The 24,455-nt window shown below is 36.0% G+C and overlaps 1 protein-coding gene and 1 long non-coding RNA gene across 2 annotated transcripts in view; both read left to right on the top strand.

Annotated features, from left to right (window-relative positions):
* The window catches only part of LOC140435580 (uncharacterized), a 334,868-nt gene that overhangs the window by 12,124 nt on the left and 298,289 nt on the right, over positions 1 to 24,455 (top strand). The gene's annotated exons all lie outside the window — the stretch shown is intronic.
* The window catches only part of LOC140436768 (uncharacterized), a 31,325-nt gene continuing 29,897 nt past the window's right edge, over positions 23,028 to 24,455 (top strand). Inside the window, exons 1-2 of the mRNA XM_072525852.1 lie at positions 23,028 to 23,184; positions 23,755 to 23,949. Coding sequence (XP_072381953.1) covers positions 23,134 to 23,184; positions 23,755 to 23,949 — 246 coding nt within the window. The 5' untranslated portion in view covers positions 23,028 to 23,133. The remainder of the gene's footprint in view (positions 23,185 to 23,754; positions 23,950 to 24,455) is intronic.

Raw genomic sequence — 24,455 nt, 5'->3', positions numbered from 1 at the left:
AATGTAATCATCATTATATTGAAAATTTAAGAATTATATTGATTAAATAACCAAAAACATTTGTTATTATTAATAATATAAATTTTATGAAATAACTCTTTAAGTCTAATATTCCACCAAATAATAATTTTAATTAAATAGATTAGAGAATTATAACGCAACTGATACAGGAATACTTCAAATTTTATTGACAGTTCAGCGTGTGGCAAAAGTGTATAAAGTGTTGCCGCTTTTGTAGAGTAAGAATTTTGAGTTGAGTTTACCGAAGGTACAATCTGAATATAGCCGCAAATGTCAAAAATATTTGGGTTTGGCAGTGTTGGTATGTTTTTATAATGCATATGTTGTATGCTTCAAATATATAGAGAGAAAGCTTTTAAAAAGTACATTTTGATTATACTATTTTATGAACTCTGCAATTTTTAATTTATATGAAGCAATAACGAGTAAATATTTGTCTCTTTCGAGATTAATTGGATACATCTATTGCAATCTGGCAACTGCTGATTTGACGATTGCCAAATCTATCCCCTAATATATCAAAGGGTAATTGCCAAAAAAAAAATTCTAATAATTAACTGTATTTTATATCCAAAGAAACAAATACTTACAGCCGGAAAAATGAAAGATTACCCATGAAGGATCATATCAATCACTTATTTTGTATTTGCTTTCTTTTTCTATAAATAACAAATGTTTGTTATAGAAAAAGACAGCAAATACAAAATAAGTGATTGATATGATCGTTTATGGGTAATCTTGCATTTTTCCGACTATACTCATTCTTGTTTTATAAAAAACAGAAATTGTAGAATTTATAACAAAATATAAACAAAATATACTTTTCTAAAGCTTTATCTTTTTATTATAAAAACATGCCAACACTGCTATACCGAAATTTTTTGTTCCATGTTTGACATTTGCGGCCATAATCAGCTTGTACTTTCGGTAAACTCAACCGAATTTTGTTTATGTTTTGATTTCTTGCACAATTTGATTATAATATAATATATATTAATAAATTGTATTTATGAATACATATTAAATTTAGAATAATAGCTTTAAAAACTAATTATTGTTGTGTATTATGATTGTGCTATGCCAAAACAAATAAATAGTCTGTAAAAAGCTGATAAGAGTTTCATATAAGATAGATTATTTTGAACAAGAAATAATGAAGGGACCTTTTTACTATTAAAGTCTTAAAAGAGGTAAGTTTAAAATTTAGAATATATAATTTTGTATTAAAATGTTTTCTAATGGATTTTAGTGTGTTACGGTAGTCTTAAAACTAAGTGTATTTACTGTTAATATAATAGTTTGACAAATAGTTGACATTTTAAAAAGTCCTCACTTACTAACTATTCTGATGTTTTGGCAACGCTGTGGGGTTCTGACGTCGTAAATCTTGAATGACGTACACGCATTTTTATATGAAAAATGCTATACAATTTTATATTAATAAAAATGGTATCATACTAAAGCAAATTTCCTTAATTTCTCACATAAATCTGCCTTTTAAAAATAGTAACGATACATTAGGGAAAATTGTACCAACAACGTTACTACCAGTAAACAACAACTTTGTTCACAACAATAAATAATAATAAAGGAAACACCGAAGGTGTAAATAAAAAACAACCTGTATGATCTCAACCAGCATTAGACTATTACTCTGCGTTGTATAATAAAACGTAATGTTCGAACATAAGAGAAATTCATGAAAATCAGAAGTTATTGCACTCTGAACTTCCATTTCAACTTCCAAGGAAAAGGTAACTGCGAAAGGAAAATTTTTCAAACTGTTAGAGCGGTCATAATTTAATAAAAAAACCAGAGAAAAGTTCAAATGTAAAAGTTAAATACGCGACCTCCGAGGTTTGTTTTTTAAACTTATTTCCCAGTGGTTTAGAAAGTGTTTAAAGTTTTTGCGTTAATTAAGGTTTATCCATTGTTGTTTATAGATCTTTTATTTAGTAATAGGTAATTGTACATCGTTAAAATTTTGTAGAACTAATATTTCAGACTTGTAAAACAATTATAAGACAGAGAAGTTAGATACAATCCACTTAATACAATAATGTTTTATGATAAATCTGTTAATTTTCACGTATGGTTAAATTTATGTAGAGACATAATAAAAACTTGATTTGGAACTAGATATTGAAGATGATATGCTGAAACTAACCGTAGTAATCTTATGGCTATATTCAAAAAACTTATCGTATAGAGAAGTGGACGAAACGTGAACGGAATGACTGAAAAGTATACGAAGAGCTGATTAAATGAGGAGTGAGCAAGATGCAGGGCCAATCACCGAAGCTTCTTTTTCCTCTTTGTAAGCAATTCTGCTTGTTCATTGGCCAATTAATACCTTTATGGAAGGTTATCACTCCATCTTTTGCGCGGTCGTCCCATACTTCTTTTGTCGATTGGTGACTTATCTCTTGCTATTTTGATGATACGGGTCTCCACCATTCTGCTTATGTGGTTATTCCATTTCTTTTTTTCTATTTATTGTCCATTCTTTTATACACTGTACGTTACATTTCTCTTTCGATCTCTCAGCGTATTTCCTGTAATTCTTCTCTTATCTCTGCTGTTGCCAGTAGCCTTTGTGTTGTGGCCACGTCGGGTCTTGTTTCTGAGACATATGTCAGTATTGATCTTACACTGGCCTTATAAATTCTTGACTCCATATCAGTGTTAATGTGTATGTTTCGCCATTTAGTGTTATTAAGGCATCCTGCCAGTCTATTTGCTTTTTGTACTTGATCTTTCACTTCTTTGTACAGGTCTCCATAGCTAGACAGTGTAATCCCAAGGTATTTTATTTCCATTACTTGTTCAATACTGATGCTATCAATTTATATTTCACATCTGTTTGGTTCTTTGCTGATTACTAATATTTTAGTTTTCTGAGATGAGATTGTCATATTAAATTCTTTTGCTCTTATGTCAAACATGTGGACCAGTATTTACGGAGTATCTTCATCTTGGGCTATCAATATTGCGTCGTCTACGTAACAGAGTATTTTTACTTCTTAGTTTTCCATTCTGTGTACTCTTCCTTTGTTATTGCTTTTTATGATTTCATTAATGATTAAATTAAAGAGCATAGGACTCAAAAGTCTGTCTTATTCAGCTGCCTATTTCTAAAGGTTCTGTAAGTTGTCCATCTATTGTGACTTCCATTTTGTTATTTTGGTAGATGTTTTTAATAGTTTTTATAATATTTAAGAGAACTTCTCTTTAAAAACAGAAGATGGATTGATGAATTAGATCAATCACCGACGCGATGGTGGAAAACCTGGAGAGAGTCATAAAAGAAGCGATGGAAGGAAGCAGGATAGGTCGCCGAGATGTTAACAGGATGCCATACTGGTGGAATTTGGATATCGAGACGCTGAGAAATGAATGTATACTAATAAGAAGAAGAAGGTTAAAGAGAGCAAGGGGTAGAGCAGGGATTTACTCTGATGTCGTAAAGGAGTTTGAGGAAGAGTACCACGTACGGAAGAGGGAACTTTATAAGAAAATTCATACAGAAAAAATATGCACTGGAAAGAGCTATGTAAAAAGCTGGATGAAGGCATCTGGGGTCAGGGATACAGGATCATCGTGAAAAAGTTCCATGTATGCGTACCCTCCATACGAAATGCATATTGATACGAAGCTCGAGGTAACACGAGAGTTCTTTCTGGTCGGCAAATGACATGGAGTATGGAGAGACGAGGGAGCTGAGCGGGCCGTACCGTTTACCATGGATGAACTTGTTGAGACATTGGGCTTACTCAAGACGCGCAGGTCCCCGGACTGGATCAGATCAACAGAAACAATCAGAAACACACACAAAAACTTAGATAATTGGATAAAGGTATTAAAAAAGTTAAAATAACAAGATAAAAAAATTTAGCAGAGAAAACAAGAAAGATGAAATAAAATAACCCACCAAATCATTGACCAACAAGGATTGAAGATATAAATCTATCTGTATAAAACGCATGTCACATTGTATCATCTGTATAAAGTGACACTGTTTGTCTGGTAGAGTAACTAGGATAGAAATTAACCTACCAACATCTGACATTTCAATCAGATTTTGTTCTTGAAACGGTACGATTGAATTATTGCTAATTTATTCTACAAATTTATGATTGAATAATCATATCTTTACTCGTGAATTTTACTACTTATCAATAATTAATTTTTTCGCAAAATTAAATTAAATAAAATTAAATATAATTAAATAAAATTAAATAAAATAAATAAAATTAAATAGAAATAAATAAAATATTAAAAAATAAATAAAAAGTAAAATTAAGTAAAACTAAATGTAGGTAATGATAATCAAAATGAAGTTATTAACCATAAATACAAGATAATACTTAAAATTTAAATGATAAGTAAATTATATATATTTATTCAATTTTAAAAATTACTAAAATCATTTTTAACAAAATTTTTAAAGAAAAAAATTGGGATGTATTAAATTTTAAAAAACTTAAATAAATGTATGGTATTATTATAAAAAATATTAACAATTCAGTAATAAGCAGACGTTAAAGTGTATGAACCCACAATAACGCGCTAAGAAGTAGGTATTCACTTCTGCGTTGCTATCAACAAGAGCTATCAGATACTTCGTCCAAGGGCTAGCAACTCCAGTGGAGACCTACGTTACCATGTAGCTAATTCCGTTTATAACTTAAATATCTAATTTTTTTAAATCAAAGATGTTAAAATGGGAATTCAACCGAGACAGTAAGCCACAGACTCGTAGAAAAAGTGGAGAACATAATTGAAAATAAAGAGGTGATGTTGGGGGCCTTTGTAGATATCGAGGGGGCTTTCGACAACACTTTGATAACATCCATAACTAATGCCCTGAGACACAAAGAAGTCGAGGACTTATGTTTGAACTGTATAGAATCTATACTCAGGAAAAAATAAATACCGCTATCCTTGGAGTTTATAGTGCCTATAGTTTTTTAACAGGACACAGCACTTGGAAGTCCTATCTTTAAACGTATTGACAGCTTCACATACCTTGGCTCGCTAGTGACTACTATCAATAAAACAAGCGAGGAAATTAAAAGACGAATAAACCCTAAAAATAGGGCATACTATGGACTCCAAAAACACTTCCACTCAAAAAATTTCTAAAGAAAAACTAAAATTATACATAAAACACTGCTGATTCCGGTCCTCACATACAGGGCGGAAACATGGACTCTAACGCAGAAGGATGAACGACTTCTGGGAATATTCGAGCGTAAGATACTCCGCAAAATATTTGGACCTATAAACGATCAAGGGCAGTGGCGCAAAAGATTTAATTTAAAATTTTACCAACTCTTTAATGAACCAGATGTAACATAATATGAATGTCTGACAACATGATTACTAAAAAGCTAACGACAGGAACATAGGAAGACGAGGCAGAAGCCGACCGCAAATTAGTTGGTTAGATGGAGTTGAGACCGACTTAGGAATACTAGAGATCAGAAGAAACCGAACAAAATGGCGATTAATCTTAGAGCAGGGCAGGATCCACAGAGGATTGTCGGGATAAAGATGATGATATTGATGATAGTTTTTTAACATCGAAGATGTAATTTAAAATTAATTCCATTACATTTAAAGGGTTTTTACCTATGTATTTAGTGGCTTCAAACATATAAATCCAAATAGCACTGATGATGGAATAGTTAAAGCGAAAACGTTCTGTGATACTTTACTTTACTTTATCGTGTCCAGACATATCATTTATACAATTTCGTAGTATCGGGCTACGTCGGTTCCATCTTTGTTGGGGGGCCACAAATCTTCGAGGGTACATCGATGGGGACATTTTTTGTATGTAAGAAGATGTTCCATATTCTGTGTTTTTCCACAGTCACAATTCACATCATCTTGGTCTATTTTTCCCCATTTTGTCATATTCGATTTTACTGGAGCGACCCCCGTTCTTGTCCTATTCATAGTTTTCCACGTTTTAAAGTCTAGGTACTTTCCGGTTCATTGTTTTTGGGAACGACGAAAATACTCAGGCGGTTCATCCTGCACTGTTCCAAGGAAACTTTTCCTGGATTTTAGTTGCTTTCTTTGTGTTCGAGCTTTGTATAGGGTATACCGCTCATCCGCGATCTGTTTAATTTTTTCTATGTGCTCTGCAACGCCTCTGCGTGTTAAGAGTTCTGCAAAACCCGCTGCTTTATATAGATTTGAGAGTGGCGTTAGTTTCATGCACCCCGTTACTATCCTGCATGTGTCATTTACCGCAGTATTAACTTGTTTGGTGTGGGTAGATCTGTCCCAAACGGGGCACGCATATTTAGCAGTTGAGAAACACAGTGCCTGTGTCGTTGTTCTTACAACGCCAAGACGTGCACTCCATTTACTTCCCGTTAGCTTTCTGAGTATGCTGTTCCTAGTTGTTACTTTCTCTCTCGTTTTTATGCAATGTTGTCTGTAAGTGAGGGACCGGTTCAAAGTTACTCCAAGAGGTTCTTGTGTGTTCTAATGTATTACCATTCCACGCAATTTGGAGTTTTCTCTTGGCTTATTTTGCGCAAAGGTGGAAAGTGCAGATTTGGTTTTTGAGGGATTGGGCCTCAGAAAATTCTGCAGGTAGCACTGTAACTGTTTTTAAGACAGTTTCGAGTTTCTTCTCCACTTCTTCAAAACTATTTCTTTGAGCACATATTGCAAGATCGTTAGCATAGAGGAAGTGCTTGGTTTCGGTCGGCGTAGGTTGGTCGTTTGTGTATATATTAAAGAGCATTGTTGCTAAAACACTTCCTTGTGGGAGGCCGTTTTTTTTTAACCCTCCACCTACTTACTTTACCCTCCAGCATAACGAAAATCGTCTGTTTTGCAGTAAGGAATATACGACCTTACCCAGATGGTAGTCATTGATAGTGTCGCATAATTTGCGGAGCAATGTTTTGTGCCTTACTGTGTCATAGACTGCTGTCAAATCTACGAAAGCAGCCCCTGTTATAAGTTTTTCCTCAAAGCTCTCTTCAATGTGTTCTGTTAGTGCGAGGACTTGACCAGTGCAAGATTTGCCGGGTCTGAATTCTCCTTGTTGTGGGCTGAGGTGCATGTCGACCTTTTTTTCTATTCTGGCGAGTATGAGTCTCTAGTATAATTTAAAAAAGTGACACAACAGCGAAATAGGTATGTAGCTACTGTGATTTTCTGGGTCCTCTCCTGGTTTTAACGTTACTTTAGATTTCCTCCATGATTTCGGCATTTCGCAGGCTTTGATGCACATGTTATAAAGTTGCAAGATCCGTTTTTTGCTCCTTGGCCTAGATGCTTTATTTGTTTATTGTATATATCATCCACACCTGCAGCTTTCCCGTTTGTTAACCTGTTCATACCTTCGTGGGGTTCTTTTTGTGTAAAAGCAGTTCCTAGGTGGTTTGTCTTCGAATCCAATCTTCTTTTATTGTTTGGTCCTTATATCGGTTTGTACTTCTTCCATTCCTAAGGAGTTGAGCAGCGACTTGGTTTGCTGTAACCTTGCAAGGTGATTTATGTTCTTTTGGATTACCGCAAGTTTTTTACAAGGTTTACGTTCTGTGATGTATGATGCTAATGATGTTTTTTTAATAAAAATATTTTATTCGTGGGGCGAGGGGCTAACTCACTAGTTATATATAAAATACAAAATAATATACAATATAATGCATGTCGGGATATTTACATATTACATTGGTAATGTAAACTAGGTTCAATTATAAGATGGAAAAACATAAAATTTGTTGTAAGTCCATTGTTAGTTATTTATTTGAAATTTTTTCGATTATTCTTCTTATTCATCCTTTTTTAACCAACAGCGTTTACAGTACTAACACTTATCGCTTGCTTAAAAATCTGTTAACCAGTATGATAAATTATACTCTTTTTATTATTACAAATCATTAGCTTCGTCAATATACATGTTGAACGTTTGTTTCATATTCATAGCTCGAAAATTAATTATGAATTGTGAACTGCGAATTTGCGATACCAGTTTTCAAAGGAAGAGTATCTACATACGCATTCAATACATGGATTTTGTAATACAAATGCAAGGCAAGCAGTATCTACTGAATACCTACATCGATTTTAAAATTGGCGTATTCTGAATTCCAACATTTACTAAAATAAACAAGCAAGTTTAGGTATATTAACCACATTATTCTATTGCAAAAGCAAAAGAGAAACGAACTTAACCAATAAACATCCGAGATAAAATCTCGATTTCGTTACGAATTTTTTACTTCACGTAAATGAACTTATTTATATTACTTATCCTCAACGAGAATGAAACGATTAAAACACGACGCCGATTTCTTGTCATTATAACATTTATATAAAATGATGAGATTACTTTCAGTCAGTTTGGAAATAAATACGACAGAGTATTATGGTTTGTAACTATGAGGCTGGTGAAAAGTTTTTCTAGTTTATCCATATAATAGTCGTTATATTCCATATAATAGTCGTTATCATAGGATTATTATGAGACAAATATCTCATTAAAAACTGTGAAAATAATATGATATATCCTTTATTTTCATAGCCTAATATTTAAAACCTATATCATGAAATTTCTATTTTAAGTTCTGAAATAGGAGGCATTTGTAATATGCCTCCTATTTGTAAAGATAAGATTTTGTAATATAAAAACCTACTTGTGCAATCGAAAAGAAGCGTTTTGATTGTTTGTAATGAGAAATTTTAAATTTAGCGTTTTTGAGGCATATTTTAAATACCTCATATATGTTGCTAAAACATAAAATCGAATTATCATATTATTAAGTCTTATTACGCTACTGATTTATGACTATAACGGCTAAAACTACTATTCTAGATCAGATAATTCGATGGTTGGCTGTTATTAACCTGTTTGGTGTCCACATCATACTCCGTGGATGGTAGCATTTTCACCTGTGGCGGTCCGTAGGCAGTCACAACCTCGTTGGTATAAGTTTCTTACGGCTGTTTATAACTGTCGGGCGTACAATGGTCCTGGTTACTCCGGTATTCACCAACAATGTATACTGTTTACCATTTATTTCTCCATCTACATATACACTATCTTTACGACATTTCAATGAAGCTATTAGTACTAGATGGTCTTTGGAAAATATTCTAGTCGAAACTGCACCCTTGGGTGTTTCCTGCTGGAGAGTTTCTTGATTTGTGTTGTACTTAGGGTGTTTACTTGTGCGTGTCCCTTTTCACTACAATAACAGCATCTTATGGTCTTCGTTTTCTTGGATGTTATGCCTTTCATCATATTAACAAGCTAATGAAGTTTGTCTTCATCCTCTTTCTCTTTTATAGTCTTAACTTTGCTATACCCACCAGAGGCCTGCGCAGCTGATTCGTATTCGAGAGCGGCGGACAAGACATCGACCAGCGTCTTGTGACGAGCTAATCGCGGTGTTCTCTACATTTCATGATCACGAAGACCATCAATAAATGTCTGAATAGCCAACTTTTCCATCATGTCTTCGAGAGCTGTTGGATAAGCATATCGTACTAATCTGGCAATATCTACCTCATATTTTTGAAGAGCTTCATCTCTCTTTTGTCTTCGATTTTTAAGCTGTGACTGGTAGATATGCTCCAAGTGTTTATGGCCGTACTGCATGTTTATATATAATGTCGGTTTACAACGTTCTTCGACGTCTTCCGATTTCCAATCTCCATCTTATTATATCGTTCCATAGATCGTCCTCCAGTTCTCTTTCCCTGATTTCTTTATCAACTCCTTCTCTCTAACTTCTTCTAGGCCTTCCTGATCTCCGCCTACCTCTTGGTTGCTATTCAAGAATTTGTCTTGGTATTCTATTCTCCGGCATTCTCCTTACGTGTCCGTACCATCTGAGTTGTGTCGTTTTGATGACATCAACAATATTATAGAAACTAGAAACGGCTCAACAACAAGAACAGAAGGTAGAACAAAAATGGAGTTATATCAAAGACGTCATGCTGAATGCGGGAAAAGAACATCTGGGAAAGAAAAAAAGAGTAAAAAATAAAGAATGGATGACTGATGACATTCTGCAGATGATGGAACAAAGAAGATTACTGAAAAACAGGGACACGAAGAAATACCAAGAAACCAACCAGACAATTAAAAAAGAAATACGAAGAGCCAAGGAGACATGGATGCAAGAAAAATGTAAACTAATCGAGGAGCTCCAAGAGAAACACGATCATATAAATATCCACCGAAGGATTCGTGAAGCCACTGGTCAATACAAGAGGAGAAACACACACCTCCTCATAAATAAAGACGGTAATCTGGCGACGACAGTGAATGAGAAGTTGGTTACCTGGAAAATATATATCGAAGGAAGAACTTTTCTGGGACGACCGCGGCAACCTTCCGGAAATAAATTGCATGACAGGGCCGTCAATTCTAGAAAGCGAGGTAAAGGCTGCTTTAAAACAGTCTAAGAATGGTAAGGCTACAGGTCCGGACGAAATACCCGTTGAACTTATTAAGGTGATGAGTGAAGTGAGCACGAAGGAGTTAACTGAACTGTTCAACGCCATATACGATTCAGGTAATATCCCAGCGGAATGGCTATTGTCAACATTTGTAACGCTACCAAAAAAACGATCTGCGAAAACGTGCGAAGATTTCCGAACTATCAGTCTTATGAGTCATGCACTTAAAATTTTTCTTAAAATCATACATGCCAGAATTTACAAGAAATGCGAAGAAAATGTCGGTGAAATGCAATTCGGATTCCGCAATTCTATGGGTACACGTGAAGCACTTTTCACCTTACAAGTCCTACTTCAGAGATGCCGCGATGTCAGTTGTGATGTCTATATTTGTTTTATTGACTATGCCAAGGCATTTGACCGTTGTCAGCACCAGAAGATGGTCACCGCACTACAAAGAGTAGGATTGGATGAGAAGGACATTCGGATCATCATGAATTTATACTGGAACCAGCGTGCTCAAGTCAAGGTCAAAGACCAGCTGACCGACCAAGTGAAGATCATGCGAGGAGTAAGGCAAGGATGTGTGCTATCGCCGACTCTTTTCAATATATACTCTGAGGAGATTTTTAATGAAGCCCTCACAAACCTAGACATGGGAATCCGAGTGAACGGTGAATACATCAATAATATCCGCTACGCCGATGACACCGTGTTACTAGCAACCAGCCTAAACGATCTGCAGGCCTTACTAGACCGAGTGCGAACTGTGAGCGTAACATACGGACTGAACCTCAATATTAAGAAAACTAAATTCATGGTTGTCAGCCGTACAAATTTAGATCCCGGGGCACTAATGGCAGGTAGCGAAGAGATCCAGAGAGTCGACAGATTCACTTACCTCGGAACTACCCTCAACGTACAATGGGACTACGCTCAAGAGATTAGATCCAGAATTGAAATGGCACGGTCTACATTTATTAAGTTGAGATCCTTGCTGTGCTGCAGTGATCTCAGTTTGGGAACCAAGATGCGGATAGTGAGATGCTACGTTCTTCCAGTGTTACTATATGGAGTTGAAGCCTGGACACTGACGCAAGCCACTGAAAAACGAATCGAAGCCTTCGAGATGTGGATATACAGAAGGATACTAAAAATATCGTATGTGGACCATGTCACCAACGTTGAGGTCCTACAGCGCATGACAAAAGAAAAAGAAGTGCTTAATTTAATTAAACAACGTAAGCTTGAGTACCTCGGCCACGTGATGCGGAACGAAGAAAAATATCGAATTCTTCAACTTGTTATGCAGGGTAAAGTATTTGGCAGAAGAGGACCGGGACGCCGTCGTATCTCGTGGTTGAAAAATCTCCGACAATGGTTTGGGATGACCTCAGCGGAGCTGTTTCGCAGAGCAGTCAACAAAACCATGATAGCCTTGATGATCGCCAACATCCGGACCGGATAAGGCACTGAAGAAGAAGAAGAACAATATTATGTGTAAACTCCATGATTTCTCGGACTCTCTCGTTTGTTGTCTGTGGAGATTTCCGCCAAGCAGCGCCAGAAGTTTATTTCTGTTGCTCTAAGCATTTTCTCTGCTCTGTCTTTTAGGGGCCACACTTCGCATCCATATGTTGTGATACTTTTTATTATGGTGTTGTATATTTTTCTTTTATTTTCCTTAGAGATGTTTTTATCCCACAGTACTCTGTTTAGTAAGGCTATGCCTTTCCTTCCCTGTGTATTTCGTTCCTTAATGGCTGCATCTAATTTTCCGTCCTGAGTGATCTTTACTCCTAGGTATTTGTAGTCGTCACATAGTTTGATCTCTTGATTTTCCTCTACAAGAAGGTTATATTGATCTCCTCCGATACTCATGTAATCAGTTTTTTCCATATTCACTTCCAAACCCCACTCTGTAAACTCTTCTAATAGTTTTCGCATCATGTAACTAATGTCTTCAGAGTCCTGTGCGATGATGACCTGGTCATTCGCAAAGCACAGAGTGTACAAAGTTAAGTCCATTAGTGGTATGCCCACATTCGTACATTTTTTCTTCCATTTGTTCAGTGCTGCTTCGAGGTATACCGATTTTGAATAATGTTAGGGATATACAGCATCCTTGTCTTAGTCCTTTAGTCACTTTGAATCCCGGTGTTAATTTCCCGGGACAGATTTCCTGTTTTAATTCTTGTTGTTTGTTGGTAGTACGTTTTTACCACTTCAATCAATTCTATATTTATATTTGTTTTTCCCAGTGCCTCCCATAATTTATCAAGCGGGACACTATCATATGCTTTCCTAAGGTCTACGAACGTCAGGTGGACTTCTTGCCACAAGCAACTTTCTTTTCAATTATCTGAGTATGTTTAATCGCATGTTTAATCTCTTCTTAAATTGTTCGGAATCATATGTCTCCTCTACGGCTATGGTCTAATCCACATCTAAGGCATCTCCTCGAAGAGCAATAGTCAAGTGTACAGCCTTTTCTTTTTCGGACCATCCATTGGCTCTTGTAACTGATTCGAACGGTTTCATATAGTTGTTCCATGATGATTTTCCGTCAAACGTTGGGACTTTAACACGAATAGAGCCTCCACTCGTTTCAAACGTCGGCCGTGGTTCCAACTTACATTTGCCTCGTCGTCTTTTGTCTCTACTGTAATTGATTTGATTTCTCGTCTGCTGTCCCTGTTTCTTTTATCTCTTTTCAATCTCTCTTATCTTTTCTTCGAAAGCAGCCAAAACATGGGTAGCAACTGGATTTTTTAACGCAGATATTTTATCGTTGAAGTCAGAGATGACCTTGGAGACGTTGGCAGAAACTTTGCTATCCAGAGAAGAAATCTCGTTAGAAACTTTGCTTTCCAGAGACACAATGTCCGTCGAAACTTTGTGGATATCACTTGAAAGTTTATTGTCTAAAGGTGTAATGTCACCAGAAACTTTCGAAATCGACGAGATGACAGCAGCATGTTTGTCCTCAAATACATAAGTTTCCGGGTCAAAACCCCTTTGCTTTCAAGGTGTTTTTTAGTCGTTGGGCTAAATGAGCATTTTTTCCCGAATCAAGATCCCGATCTTAGAGCTCTAACCGTAATTCTGAGATTTTTAGATGGCTCACTTTCTTAGCCATTTTCACTTAATTTATTTAAATATTTCACGTAATAACACTGTAGCATTTTTAAATTCTTTGGTATATATTGAAATCACCTCGTATATATAAGTATTTTATTCCTTTTTGCGTCGACGAGTTGATAATAAACACATTTCAAAGGTTGTTTATATATTATAGACGCGATTTCTTTGGTATTTTCTTTGATCGGTTCCGCTTAAATATTGCGCGTTAAATAAGTATTCCCGTTTATACGTTTGGTTTTTACCGAGTAGGGGCGAATAAATTTAAAGAGAATTACATGACTTTCGCTGAGGCCGCTGTCAGAGGCAGTTGGTTTCAAGTTAGTCCAAATTTTTCTTCAAATTTGTAATGTTTTGTGTTTTTTGTCTTATGTTGTGGAAAATATGTAGTTTGGTAAGCCGTTAATAGTGCAGTTATGAAGGTTGGGGAGAATCTTTGAAAAGAGAATACGCTGTGGGTGTCGGCGTCAAGAAGCCGGCAAATTTTTGAAAATAATGAATTATACTCAATGTAATGTATCAGTTTTGAAAAAGTAATCACTGTTTCTATGTTTCTAAGTATCTAAGAGATTTGTGTCGTCTACAACAACTTTTAAGGATAACCACATGTAGCCATTGTGTCCAGTTGTATCTATTCCAGTTTTTAAAGAAGCAGAGTCTAAAATTAGCGTCCCAGTGAAGAGTTTATATCCTCATTTTGTCTGTATAAACGGTCTAAAGTCATTCTAGGCTGATTCGTAGTATGAGATGCAGTTTTTTGCGTGGCAGTAAATCTCCAATGAAGTCCAGTTCCAACCTCAGAAATTTAAAGTAAAAATAACATTTAGTGAAACCCAGGTAACTTTTTTTGTTTGAACTTTTAAAGTAAAAATAAACATTTTTTCATTAATAATTGCTTTCATACAGGTTAAGAAATAATTTAGTGAAACCCAGGTAACTTTTTTTGTTTGAACTTTTAAAGTAAAAATAAACATTTTTTCATTAATAATTGCTTTCATACAGGTTAAGAAATTGTAATAATTAAAATTGTAGATCTCAGGATGTGGCTTAGCTGTCCATTAATTGTTCTCAATTTTAAAATTTAATATTGACTTCTGACAGCTAGCTTTTTTTTGACACATACCTAATCATAACAGATCTTGCTTATTCTTTTTTTATATGCAACAGGAGAGAGAATGACACATTCTCTCTCCTGTTGCCGACCAGAATGTAGCTTCTACTTTTTTTTAAATAATTTTAAACTGTTTGTCCTTGTTTAGTGTAGTTTTATGTAAAATTTTATGTTTAATTTTATGTTTATGACATTCTGCGATTGTTGGATAGCCCAAAATTGACGAAATGCCCCTGAAGATGCTCTAGGGAACGGAAGTTATTGGGCAAGATTTAATTAATAAAACTGTGCTCGATATCTGCCTTTCATTTAATCAAAGTTCATTTATTCAAGCCTTCAACCTTATAAGTATCAATTTATTATTTATTAGTTTATTAAGCCCAGTATTTATTATTTTCCGAATATGTCATAAGCCGGCAGAGATCAAACAGCCAGCCATACGAAGCAGTCATAAAAGGACTATGTCCAAACAAAATCCCTGAAAATATAAAGAAGGAATTAGAAGACCTAAAAATCCATCCAATCGGCATAAGGAACAGGAAGTCACGATTCGACAAAATTCCTATCGCCATCTACATAGACTAATTGCTAGAGAAAAATAAGCAAACTAGTACACATACAAATGACAGTCAAAATCCTGAATAGACCGATAAAACCTTTACAGTGCTATAATTGCCCGTCCTTCCAACACACAAATAGCAAATATCACGCCATCACTGAGTGTGTTGAACCTATTTTCTTATGTCATTTTCAAAAATTAAGACCAACTAGCGAAACATGCAAACTACGAAGTCACATATCCAGCCGAAAAGAGAGACCCCCCCCCTCACCCCAAAAGAGACAGAAACTACAACCTTGATGAAAACCACGATGACTAAATTTATGGAAAAGATCCAACAGAAGGAAATGCTTCAACAGAAAATACCAGTAGAAATTAGTAAGGAAGACTAATTAGACCACTTTATGTAAATGCGGATTAAGTGTCAAAATGTAGTTCCAAGAAAAATGGGTTGAAATTTTCTAAATTTCTTTTTTGTACGTTTTGTCAAAATATAGTACCGATAGACTAATGTCTTGTTTGTTAATTTACCTGCCTATATTTTTATGTTTTTATTTTGTTACCATTTTTACCATTTGTTGTGAGGTTATTTTACACCCCCACGACTGTGTCATTTTATATAATGATAGATGTTTGTAGAATGACATAGTTTAAGGTTTTGTGATGTGGGTATTAGTTAAAATAGTTAGGTAATGACTGTGAATATTGATTTACACGATTTTATTAAAAGGAAAACCATGTGTTACAATTTAACCTACATCTTACAACAACAAAACATATATCCCTGTCTCTTGTCACCGTTCACTCTCGGTGGACACTGTCATGGTAACTTCGGTGGTATTCAGCCATGGAGCGGTGTGGCTGTTACATCCTCCCCCTTTGCACCACCCTGGCGACTCGCGGGTGGGGCAACAGAGTCTAAGCAGGAATAGAGCTCTACAGGACAGCAATGACAACGTTTTGGTCGGGGTTGTCTACGTCTGGCAATAGGGTCAGGTTCAGGTTCAGCTTCAATTTGAGCAAGGTCATCTCCAACAGGGGGGCCCATTTCGCTATCGTCTAACCCAAGAGTCAAAGACTCTGGGCAGGAGACCAGTGGAGCAGGAGGGTCGGCTTCTGAGGATTTCACTGGACGACCTCTTCTACGGAGAGGTTGAACCGGAGCAGGGCACGGATCTTCTGGATCGGCATGGAAAGGCGTCAAGGCTGAGACATGATATTTTCCAGCAGGGACATCCGGAGTGTCGATGTGTGAAACTTCATAGGTTGTAGGGGACAGCATTTTGGTCACCTTGTAGGGTCCGTCACGACGCGGCGCGAACTTCGAAGTTATGGACTTAGACGCGTCACTTAGTGTATGCGAATCGACTAGCACAATATCACCTACTTCGAACGAAACCGAGCGGCGGTGGCAGTCTTTATACTTCTTACGTCTATCTTGGGATTGTTCATGTGTCTCGCGGGCTTCACTAAGAGCTTTATTCAAAGTTATTAGATAGGGCGTAATTTGTGGCACGAAGTTGTCCTTGGCTATGATGCTTCGAAAATCACGATTTGCATCATCAGGAGTTCGTAACTCGCGACCGAACGTGAGGTACGCGGGAGTGAAACCGGTTGAGTCGCACTTCACAGTGTTCATCGCGAACCGTATAGCGGGTAACTTTTCAGACCAAGACGAATGGTCATTATTTGTTAGAATAGCTAACTGAGTTTTAATGTCTCTATTTTTTCGTTCGACGGGGTTAGCTTCCGGGTGGTATACAGGTATAAGGTTCTGTTGGTACCCAAAGCAATGCGCCACTTGCTGCATTACCGCACTCACGAACTGAGTACCGTTGTCACTGACGACTCGACGAGGGATTCCGTATCGTAAGATTATGTTGTCTATGAAACACTTGGCGCAGGCAGCGGCAGTAGCAGATTCTAACGGGAATAATTCTACCCAACGACTAGCAGTGTCTTCCACTACCAGAATCCATGTATAACCTTGAGGAGAGAGGGGCAAAGGCCCAAATAAATCAATAGATAGCACTTCAAACCTCTGGGACTGAACAGGGGTTTGTAGGAGACCAGCGGGTTTGAGGTTAGAGACTTTATAGCGTTGGCACTCAAGACATTTACTTACATGGTCAGAGATAATTTTCTTCATTCCAGGCCAATAGTAGCGTTTTATTATTCTTTGATATGTCTTCTTCACTCCGTAATGACCAGCAGTAGCGGAATCATGGTGCTCATGCAGTATGTGAGGAATACGTGTACTAGCCGCTACCAATTGGGGCTCTTCTTCATCTACTTCAGGAGTATAACGGTATAATATCCCATTGTTCATGATATATCCTCTTTCTGCCCACCTCTTGAAATCTACACTTGTGTCAGAAGAGGGATCTTCTAAACATCTAATAATCTTGGCAACATCTGGATCATTAAGCTGCTCTTCTCGAACATCAGCAACACTAAGAGTTGGAAAATCTACTCTTACTAGATGAACTTCAGCTATGATGGGAACTTCTGTCATGGGAGGCCTTGATAGAGTATCTGCGATTACATTGTTTTTTCCTGTGATATATTCTATTTTTAGGTCATATGGCATGAGCTTTAAAGCCCATCGAGCTAACCGTCCAGTAGGGGACTTTAAGGTCATTAGCCATTTTAAGGCCTGGTGATCACTTTGCACTATTGTAGTAGCGCCTTCTAAGTATCCTCGAAATTTCTTCACTGCCCCAACCACAGCGAGAGCTTCTCGTTCTGTAGTGCTATAGTTTTGTTCAGCAGGAGTCAGAAGTCTCGAAGCATACTCTACAGGTCGTTCGTTCTCTTTCTCCCCCTGGAGAAGACATGCCCCCAAAGCATAATTGCTAGCATCTGTACGAAGTATATAAGGTAAATTGCAGTCAGCTTGTCGTAGGATTGGGGCGGAACACAATAATTGTTTCAGACATTCAAAGGCCTCTTGTTGTTCTGCTCCCCAGGTCCATTTCACATTTTTCTTGGTTAAATTCGACAAAGGTTTAGCAACATGGGAGAAATTTTCGATGAATCTACGGAACCATGAGCATGTTTGCAGGAATTTTAGCAGTTGAGTAACATTTAGGGGTGGTGTCATGTTTAATATGGCAGATACTTTATTTTCACTTGGCCGGATACCCAAAGGTGAAAGGATGTGTCCGAGATATAGGACTTCCTCACAGGCGAATGAACATTTTGCTCTATTTAGACATAATTTAAATAGGCGCATCCGGTTGAATACTTGTTTCAAATCGTCTATGTGATCAGAGAAGGATGGGGATAATATTATCAGATCATCTAAATAAGCTAGGATATTCAGATTTTGAAGACCAGCACGAAATTTATCAATCATCCTTTGGAAACTAGCGGGACTGTTACACATACCAAAGGGCATGCGTGTGTAACGAAAGGTGCCAAATGGACACACGAAGGCTGTTTTGTCACGATCAGCTGTTCGTACAGAGATTTGATGATAACCATATTTTAAGTCGAGGGTAGTCATAAATCGGGTTTCCTTTGCTGCATGCAAAATATCTTCAATACGTGGCAGAGGGTACTTATCTGCACGTGTTATTGCGTTTAAGCGTCGATAGTCTACTGTTAATCTGATACCTCCATCTCTCTTAGGCACAAGTACCACGGGTGAAGCATATGGGGACTCACACTCTTCGATTATGCCTTGAGCCAAAAGTTTATCTAACTCCTGACGCAGTAATTGCCTTTTGGGCTCGGACATACGGTAAGGTGGAACAGATATTGGTACATCATCAACCAATACAATGGAGTGTTCAGCATATGGAGTAGGGTCTATATTATATACGAATAAATCAGAATTTTCCTTAACAATGTTGTTAAGATTGGATCTTTCTTCTAAGGATAGAGAAATTCCTTCATCTACTCGTAGTTCTAAATGAGCAAGAGTAACGCTATTGACCTGGCAAGGAGAGCTGACCTGAGCTGGATCTGGAGCAAATGAGTAGGGGATATTAGGGACATCACCATAAAACCATGAGTCCTTAGGAATGTCTAGAATGATGTTAGCTTTTCTTAAGAAGTCTGCCCCCAGTAAGGTACGACTATTTGTGTGTGTGGGCACAGAAATTAAGGAAATGCTATGAGAGCGGTTTTGTAAGATAACAACTAAATCAAAGACCAAAACAGTAGTAGAAGTAGTCCTACCATCCGCTAGGGTCATGTCTACACTTTTTGTGGAAAAGGGTACCTCATCCTTCAAGAGGATATCTCTTAGCTGAGAGCCAGCAATACTGCACTGTGCTCCCGAATCAAGATAACAATGACCTACATGACCTTCAATAGTGACCTGAACAATGGGTTTAGTTGATAGGTTTGTAGCAAACTGTTGGTCGACATTAACTGTTTCAGCAAGCATAAATTCAGATACTGCTGAGGATTTACTGGATGATTTGCATTTTGGACAATTACTCTTAATGAATCCAGGAGTCTTACATCCATAACACGAAATCTGATTCGAAGTAGGAAAGGTTGGTTTAGGGCTAGTACGAGAAGTTACTAGAGGAGGATTAGGTTTGGGCTCAACCGAAGATTTTCGAGAATCTGCTTCCCTAGTTCTGGCTGCGGCCAATTTTCGACATTCATCCTTCACGTGACCTGGATTTTTGCAAAAGCTACACCGTACCCGTTTTGATTCGTTTTCGTTTTTAATGTTTATTTCCGGATTTTCATACGATTCTTCAGTTTGCCTCGATTCTTTTAAGAGTTCGCTAAATGTATTGATCTTATCACGTGCTACTTTTTCACGTATTCTCCTATGCAACAAACTGTATACCATATCTAATTGAGTGGCTTCGGTTAATGTATCTGCCGGTAACTGAGCTATTATCGCGCGCGTTTTGCATACAAAAATGTCACACGGAGTTTTAGCATCTTGTTCCGTCGAAAACAGTTCCCGATATACTCTGTAGGCTGGTTTTTGAGGTCCAAAAGTCGATCGTAATAAATTAATGGCGCTGGCCCACGTGTTTACCGTATTTTTAACACCTTGAAACCACGTAGCGGCGAAACCGTCTAGCAGCATGGGTATACCCTTTAATGCGTTCGCGTCAGATACGTGGGTGCACTCTTTATAGATCTCGACCGCATCTATAAAAGCTTTTACATCAGCCCCCTTTGATCCATCGAAGCGAGAAGCGCATTTTGCTAAACTACCTGAGTCCGAAATAGGCCTTGCTATTGTATTTAATAAGGCTTGAAACTGTTCGCTTGTTAAATTTACCGAAGACATTTCTGCTGATGTTGATTCGCTTGAACTAAAAACCGTCGTCGACCTAAGCGAATAACTGTGTTTATCGTTTGTTGCCGTGATTGCAAGTTTAACACAAAAATAGTAATAAAAATTAAAGGCTTACAGTTTCTGTTGCTTATTTCTTGTAAATACCCTTGAATGGAAGCTTGATATTCCCACAGGATGTTTCTGAATGGCCTAGTGGAAGATTGATATTCCCACAGGATGTTTTGAATGGTCTGTAGTGGAAGATTGATATTCCCACAGGATGTTTTTGGATGGTCTGTGCGGAGTTTCCACAGCAGTCACATACACAGTAGATTTATTATTGTTGTGAAGCACTAAACTAAGTGAAAATGTCCACTAATCACCTTACAATGGCGGGAGCAAAAACACTTTTTCCTGTTCACAATGAAACTTTACGATTTTCACAGTACGAACTACACTTTAAACTATTTTGCCCAAGTTGGGTGCCAGTTGTGATGTGGGTATTAGTTAAAATAGTTAGGTAATGACTGTGAATATTGATTTACACGATTTTATTAAAAGGAAAACCATGTGTTACAATTTAACCTACATCTTACAACAACAAAACATACATGCCCGGGTATCTCTTATGGAAGTGACAGTACTCTGAAATTTGTATTTCCTAAGGACACCAGAGGGCGTAGCATTCATAGCAAAGCTTCGTGACTGCGCAATACCGCAACCAACAAAACAAGTACGCCATTTTTATTGTGGTTTCGACACAGTGTTTTGAGTTGTATTATTTCCGATTAAATAATTGTTTGTTTTTTTTGCCATCATATTTAAATAATTACGGTTTTTAACTGTTGCGTTAATGGTTGTAATAATTACAATAAGGATGCTCAAATGCATATTTTTCCAAAAGATAGGGCGGTAAGTAGAAAATGCTGATATAAGATTTTATTTATTTTTTAATAATTGCCTTAAAATGTCCGATGTTGTCCCAAACTTCTTTCTTTCACGTTATGATGTGTATTAGAATTGTTGCCGATATAGAATTAGGTAAAAGTTTTTTAGGAATTAAAATTATCGCCATTAAAAATGTGGCAATTCTTCAATGTTTCAAGAACTTTTTCTACAAAACTTTTGTTTATTTGTCCTTTTGTAAAGCACCTCTAGAAATATACTATGTAACATTATTTCACAGAAAATATTAAAAACAAACTATTTATTTTTTAGCTTTATGATATTTGGATTAACAAAATTGGCAGAGAAGACTTGCACAATTCATTTTGGACCAGAAGCCCGCTATTTTGGATTGAGATATAAGTCCACCTTGAAATGTGATGCTATTCCTTCTCTGTTTCTGTATTGTAATTTATAGAAACTACAGAATAGCCACTGTTTAACCAACTACATTTAAATACATGTAATTAATGTTTATATAAAAACGTAAAAAAGAAAATAAAGTAGAAAAAGAACCAACATTTGTTTTATTTTTGTAATCAAACCCTCAATATCTTTATATTTGAAGAATTACGAGAAGATTTTAAAAAGATGTTGCTTTCCTAAGGCCGCCAGATGGCGCATTGTCCAGAAATAACCTACACAGTTTCCTATCTATTCAGTAATATATATTCTTTATCTATGAAAACATATATCCCTGTCTCTTGTCACCGTTCACTCTCGGTGGACACTGTCATGGTAACTTCGGTGGTATTCAGCCATGGAGCGGTGTGGCTGTTACAGTTTTATAAAAAATACATTTTTTATAAAAAGTTTTTTGTAGAGATGAGATGTTTTCGTTTATGTGTATGAATAACATGTATTTAAAGAAATGTGTTACATTTTTTTCAGTTCAATATTTCGAATGTTATCTGCAAAAAAAAATGTCTCAATTAAAGAGTATAGGTCACCTTAGTAGGATACCTTCGCCTACCTACGTATTTTTTTTTCAGTTTGAGATAATTTTTTACTTTTCTTTGCAAAACAAAAATCTTACATTTACAGTAAAATATTTATAAGGTATATCCTATTATACACGCCGCTAAAGTTGCAATTTTTTTCTAAAAACATCTTTTTACAAATTTTATTCTTTTCTTTGGGTCAAAGTAACCCCAAGTATCTTACACTGTAGAAATATTTCACCTCCCCATATGAAAAATCACCATAAGAATAAGATCATCAAAAAATCGTCATTTTAACTGTTTTACTATAATAATAATATTATAATAATAATTAGTCATTGGCAGCGAACATTTAACAAGTATAAAACTTTGCATAACGATAATGAAACTACAGTAACAACTCATCTTGGCAAATTGGATGAACTAAATTTTGTATAAAGTAAACGTTTAAACGGATTTTTCCAATAAAATTATGCGACTACTTATACTTTTATTATACTTATACTTTATTATATTTATATTATACTTTTGAGCAAAATTCGTTTTTTTTTTTATTGGGACTGTTTATCCTAAAGCGTACAAGTTATTAATGTAGGGAAAAGGAAAACATTCCGGAATTTAACCTATAAATATGTTTTGACATTTTGGAGTGGCGGTAATGGAAATAAAAATACAAACATATTTTAAAATAAATTTTTACTACTTGTAATTCTGACAAATGCCTTCTATTAAAATTGATCACGTTGTTAGTTTTAGCAGCGAAGATCCTGTAAGTATTCTTATACATTCGACTTTTGTACACATTGCATGGTACAAATTCATTGTACCATGCATCTCCATTTAGCTAATAGATACCTTAGTTTGCAATGATACCCCAGGGTCATAGATTACCCTTTATCCTGTGTTTTACTGAACCATATCCTCACTACATCACTGTTTTGTATGGAGTATAGGTACTCATTAAGCATTAAGAAGGTTTTAATAAGAGAGAAAATAGTTAGGTATTCTACACTAGGATGATTTGGTTTGAACATGTTATTTATTGTTAATATTGACAGTATATTCTTACATAATTTTGATATAGTAGATGGTAGAGGCAACTTTCTTCAATTTTGTGTCTGATTTAGAAATCATTATTATTTATGCATTTTTACAGACTTTTAGAAATCTCCAGATTAACAATAACAGGAAATATATACCATTACTTTAATATACTTAGGTCAATATGTCAATCTCCCTGCCTATGATAAAATCTTATCAAAGTATTTTGTTTATTATATTTTAAGGCTAAAAATGAGTTTAAACAATAATAAGTTAAGTAACTTCTTTTAATTTACAGGTTCATAATGCAAGTAATATTTTGTCAACAGACACTTCTAAGAAGTGGAAATGCCAAACATCTGGAGAGAAACAAGCAATTGTTGTTTTACAACTTGAAAAAGCTAGTCAAATAACAGCTATAGATATAGGAAATGAACACTCTGCTTATGTTGAGGTTCTTGTTTCTCGCTCTGGAAATAATGATGATTTTAAGGTAAGCACTTTTAAATCAATATTTTACTTACTTGAACAATTCATATTAGATATTACATAAGATATATAGATAGAAGGGGTGATAGATGACATCAAAGCAAAAGTAGGAAGTGATGATGAAATTAGAACCACTAATGATGATGATGATGATGAATTGCGTTGTCTTCTTATCCAGGGATTTTTCCAGTCGCAGACGATGCATTTTGGCACTTCCACAGTCAACTCTGGACTGAAGTATTTTGTAGCTGATGCTCATCTAGCAAGTGCATTATCTCTTTCATTGCCATATATCCCCTGATGATCTGGAACCCCTCTTCCCCCTAATTATTGTTTACACTATTTTTCTCTGTTTTACTAGAACTTCTTTAGCAGTTTACTGTGTGATTTTCTTACAAACTTTCCATTCTTTATTCTTACAAAATCGACTTTTTTAAATTTTTTGCTTGTTTTTCTAGATTATTAGATTATTGCTAATCCAGATCTTTTAGATTTTTTAATGATGTTATT

This window comes from Diabrotica undecimpunctata, chromosome 3 (genome assembly GCF_040954645.1).
Source record: "Diabrotica undecimpunctata isolate CICGRU chromosome 3, icDiaUnde3, whole genome shotgun sequence".
NCBI classification, from domain to species: Eukaryota; Metazoa; Arthropoda; class Insecta; order Coleoptera; family Chrysomelidae; genus Diabrotica; species Diabrotica undecimpunctata.
Note: the sequence above shows the minus strand (reverse complement) of the source record. Positions and strands in the feature narration are given on the sequence as shown.